General features: G+C 38.5%; 1 protein-coding gene across 1 annotated transcript in view; it reads right to left on the bottom strand.

The window, feature by feature from the left end:
- Positions 1–968: 968 nt before the first annotated feature.
- The window catches only part of LOC104279798 (clathrin coat assembly protein AP180), a gene marked incomplete at its 3' end in the record, with an annotated part of 24,977 nt that continues 21,162 nt past the window's right edge, over positions 969–4,783 (bottom strand). Inside the window, exons 4-6 of the mRNA XM_009877208.1 lie at positions 3,546–3,648; positions 2,294–2,387; positions 969–1,080 (exon numbers count right to left, since the gene is read on the bottom strand). Coding sequence (XP_009875510.1) covers positions 969–1,080; positions 2,294–2,387; positions 3,546–3,648 — 309 coding nt within the window. The remainder of the gene's footprint in view (positions 1,081–2,293; positions 2,388–3,545; positions 3,649–4,783) is intronic.

The following is a 4,783-nucleotide window of genomic DNA, read 5'->3' as shown; positions in this document are numbered from 1 at the left end:
TGTGCAGGGAAGTGGTGGAGGCACCATCCCTGGAACGTGGCAGATCAGGACATAGTTTAGTGGTCATGGTAATGTTAGATTGACCGTTGGACTTGACTGCAGAGGTCCTTTCTAACCTTAATGATCCTATGCATACGAAACAACTGCATGAGCTTTACAGCTCAGGAACTTTTTTTTTTTTGCCTGTTCAGACTCTGTAACCTCTGTTTAATCTCTGGTTGCAGCCAGAGCCTTAGGCAGTCATGCTGGCCAAGCAATCCCAGTTTTTAGCTGTCTTCATAGACCAGAAGAAGTGCTCACAAGTTTTAACACTTGAAGCTCATTTTCTACAGGGTCAGCTGTGTTTCCTGCAGTTTATGGCAACTCCTGGTTTCGACTTCGTAACAAAGCCTTTTGCACGAACAACTTAAGGTGTGTTATGCTAGTGACCACGTCAAGCTGTCTGAGCTTCGGAATGTGCTCAGGCTGACAGGAGGTAGGGTTCTGCAGCAGATCCAGCTTTTGCAGCCAGGCTTTCAAATAGATCAGAGTTGTTATTCAGAATTATATGTATACTACATATATATATATGTGTGTGTGTATACTATATATATATATAAGTCTATCACACAGCATATAGAACAGAAGAATCTGGACATCTTAAAAATGCTACCAATTAGCAAAAGGTGCTTTGCTAACCTTACAAGACATATTATAGAAGGTCACAGAACACTGTACATTTCCTTGGGCACAGAAATGCTCAGTATCTTTAAGTAGACTTTGTACAATTTCCATGAGATATGATAATCCAGCCTCACATGAACACTAATGTAAGAAGTTATGGCTTGAAGTTTTCTCTCACTTCAGTACAGAACAGTCCATAAAAATGTATCGTTTCAATGAAACTCAAGCTAAAAAAAATGAGGTAGATCTGAAACTCATTTTTCAGTTGATTATGGTATATGTGGTATAAGCATTGGATTACTTACCTAGTAAGTTAATAACCCCATCATTGTAGCAAGCAAAAAGTTTGATAAGATCTTTAAATAGAAGCATGAATGCAGCATTTATGACACCGTTTGTCAGTTCATTTGGATGAACCTACAAATAAAATATGAGTTATTTACAACAGATGTATTGAATGCAATCAGAAGTTTGAGCTTGCACCAGGTATCTGATGCTGTTACAGATAGCATCAAGCACTGAGTAGAAGCTTTCACACACAGAAACCAAGCAACGGCTGCTTTCAGTTACCAGCTCAAGGATTGCTTTTTTTTTCACCACTCCAAAACAATCCACTACAGCAGAGGAATATCCCCATCAACAATAAACATCTTAGTCCTGACTCTTTCACCTATCGCAAAGGGGGTGGCAGAGATACTAATAACAACACTTTTATGAATTTAGACAAAAGATTTCAGTTCACAGCGGAGCCAAACAAAACCTCAGTACTCTGCTGGGTAATATAGTTGTGTTAACAATGTGAGATCCTTCCAGTTCTCATATTAACTTGGGCAGAAACCAAGTGCTTATTTAATAAAAAACTCTCTTTGATTAAAAAATATCTCCTCTCTCAAGATCACTTGCACAATTCCTATGCCATTTAAGTAAGTAAAACACATCAGTGTTTCTCTAAAGCTCTCCTCTGAAAGCTGTAGTGAGTCCTGCCTTCCACCTGGTTCTACCCACCAAGACCAAAAGAACTTCAAGATGGATTCTTTCAAAGATCTCTTTGCAATGTTACACTGTACCTCTTACAACAACTGACTCCTGTCTTTATCCTTAAGGCAGATAAATACTCCCATCAACATTCACAAAGTTATTACATTCTAAATACATTGCAAATACTTTTTATGTGAATAGTCTAGATTAAAGTTTATCCAATCCAGTTTACACATGTAATATATCAATGGCTTTTTTTGTCCCTTCAAATAGATGTGCGCTGCCAAGAGGCACACACACACACAAAAATCTTCAGTCTCCTTGCTTTGGTCATCTCTTCCCCTCACTGATGCAGAGGATGAAAATCCCAGCTCCAAGACAGCATTCCTCAAGAGCCCTCATTTCCTAAACTGTTCCTCTACCCTGTCTACAAAGAAAAAAAATGCAGGATCCGCACATTTTTTACATATAGGAAAAGACCATTCTTCACCTCACTCTACCTCAATGGGACACTGAAAAGAAGATTTATTTTTTTTCCCCACAAAACTTTATGATCAGTAAAGCATTACCTACAAGGTGAAATGTTTTAATTACAATGCAGCATTTATATGTCACTGCCTATTTTTAATGCTGGGTCAGCTTCAATACATACATCAAATTCAAGTAGTGCATCAATTTGTTCCTGTAATATTGGCATACTCTTCAGTAGCTTTTCAGGAGCCATTGTTCTCATTACACCATCAGCCCTGCAAGACGGAATGCAAGTTAGAAGCCAGGGTGTTTCCCCTTTCCCTTACCCCAAACTGACTTCTTGTCTGAATTTAAGCTTAAAGCAGCTATAATCCATTTCAAACATTAGAGGCACTGTTCAATTCTCCTGTTTCACAGACCACCACAAGAGCTGGCATGGGAAATATTTCACCCAGCCATCCTCCCTGACAGCAGGCAGAAAAGGGTTTTGTGTTAAGAGTCACGAATGTAAGAGATTGATCTCATTATGGAAAGAAGACGCTGAGAGTTTAAATAACTTGACAGGAAATATTGTTCCAGAAGTACTTAGAGAATGGCTAGTCTTTGAGCATTAACTTTGTTTTGAATAACTAATGACAACTCATTGCTATGAGTCCTTTCAAATGATGGGTCTGTAGTCACTGAAGACAAAAAACACACCTCTGTAGGTTGGGGGAGGTTTCTCTCACACTCCACAATATATCCACGTCAATTCAGTGACAAACCAGGGCAATATTTGCTTAGAGCTTCCTACCCTAGGACACTCTGCTCAGTATTCCTGGCTACTAGTTAATACCATTATTCCTTCATAACATTTCCACTGACTTTGACTTGCCTTACCAGTCCTGACTTCCTCTTTGGAAATACGTACCTTTATTCTTACTTATTTTATGCTATACTCTGAGGCAGCATCTTGCTGTAAGCACCAGAAATAACATGTATAGAAAGCCTTTCTGGGAACAGTTTATAAGTCTTTGCTGTGCTGCCTGCTAAGAATTTCAGGTGTTCACTTCAGGTTTCCTTTGTAATCAGTCATGTCTCTTATGGAAAGTGTCAGGAGTGTAATGAAACATCCTAAATACAGTTTCAAAACATTTCCTTCTCCAAATCCTAAACACAGTCTTGCTGTACATAACACTAAGAGCTACCAGTTCTGCAAAGCACCTTACTTTAGTCTTTGGTATTTGCCCTACTACTCACAGTCTTTCCTTTCCTCCTTGTGCAATTTTTAACCAATTACAAATATTTAAGCAATCCAACCATTTTGTTGTATCACTGTGGCTAAAGAATGGAAGAACAAAGTCACTAAGACACTAAAATTAAGCATAATGTTACAAACAAGATTTTCATGGGTCAGTCAGCTCTAACGGTTTATATATCTAAACTATGCTTACCCTTTCTTCACTCTTGCAAAGTCAAATGCCATTTGTCTGTAGGAAAATGCTTTTTCGTTCAAGTATCTACTATAACGCCTTATAAAGGTGGACATGTCATAACCTGCAAAAAACAGTTACATCTTTTATACTTCCCACGCTTTTTGGAGGTTCTTTAGTAAATGCTAATACACAGTCAATAGTTCCTAACGTTCTATGATCTGTTGTACTACACAACTCCCCATACAGAACAGGCATCACAAGGCATATTCCAGCTTCTGAAGAAAAAGCAGTAGTACTACTCCAAAACAATCTACTACTGTCCTCTGCTTCCAACAGATTCATCCAAATGCACCAGTGGCACCGCTACTGGGGAAACCTGTTGGTGGCTCCTACACAGTTATGGTGTAACACTACCTGATGGTAAAATTAGTTGCACCTCTATTAATGGAGAAAAATGCCCATTTAACAAAAAGTTTATACTTAAGTGGCACCTCACTTTACGGTCAATTTCAACTTAAAAACGCCTACTATTTTATGTACATGAATCGTTACAACTTTTACACGGACCTTAAAAATTGCCCTGACTAGGTTTACCAGAACAAAAACATTATGATGGCATTCACAGACATTAGTGCCTTCTTTGAACTTGTATACCAGAGACTTTCAAGGCACATAATACTGCACAAGCAGCATCAAACTTCAGTGACCTTCAAGCCTGTAAGACTTCTGAACAGTTAGTATTACAGTCTATCCTTCAGCTATTTCTTTGAAAGGTTGTTCCTCTAAGCTATAGAAATGCGTGCAGAAGGCAACTCATCCTCGTCTTCAGTACAAGTCCCATTTTGCTACCTTTGTTAAAATCTACACTCCTCAGCTTAGTCACCAACTTAATGTTGAGAGATGTTAAGGAAAAATTAAGTATTTCTGCCAGCTCAGGCTTAACACTACCAACTCTGATGCCTCATTACCTATGACACACTGTTGTACTATCTAAAAAATGGCAATTGAAGTTTAAAGAAAGTGGAAAATAACATAAATGCATGCATTTAACAGAATCCATTGTTTCCAGATACCAGTATCTTTGAACATGCATGTTTTGCGTTGAACAAGCATGTTTTGCTTAGATGAACACAGTTTTAATATTTGTTTGGCTTTGCTCCTGCCCTGCATTACCATTTCTAAAAGATGCTAAAGTCTTGCTGTCACATGTCTCCACCCAGAGATGGAGAAACATGGCATAACTTTGATCTTGTCCG

The sequence above is a fragment of the Apaloderma vittatum genome, unplaced genomic scaffold (assembly GCF_000703405.1).
Source record: "Apaloderma vittatum isolate BGI_N311 unplaced genomic scaffold, ASM70340v1 scaffold14209, whole genome shotgun sequence".
In the NCBI taxonomy this organism is placed as follows: Eukaryota; Metazoa; Chordata; class Aves; order Trogoniformes; family Trogonidae; genus Apaloderma; species Apaloderma vittatum.
The sequence above is the reverse complement of the archived record's forward strand: the minus strand, read 5'-3'. Positions and strand labels throughout refer to the sequence as shown.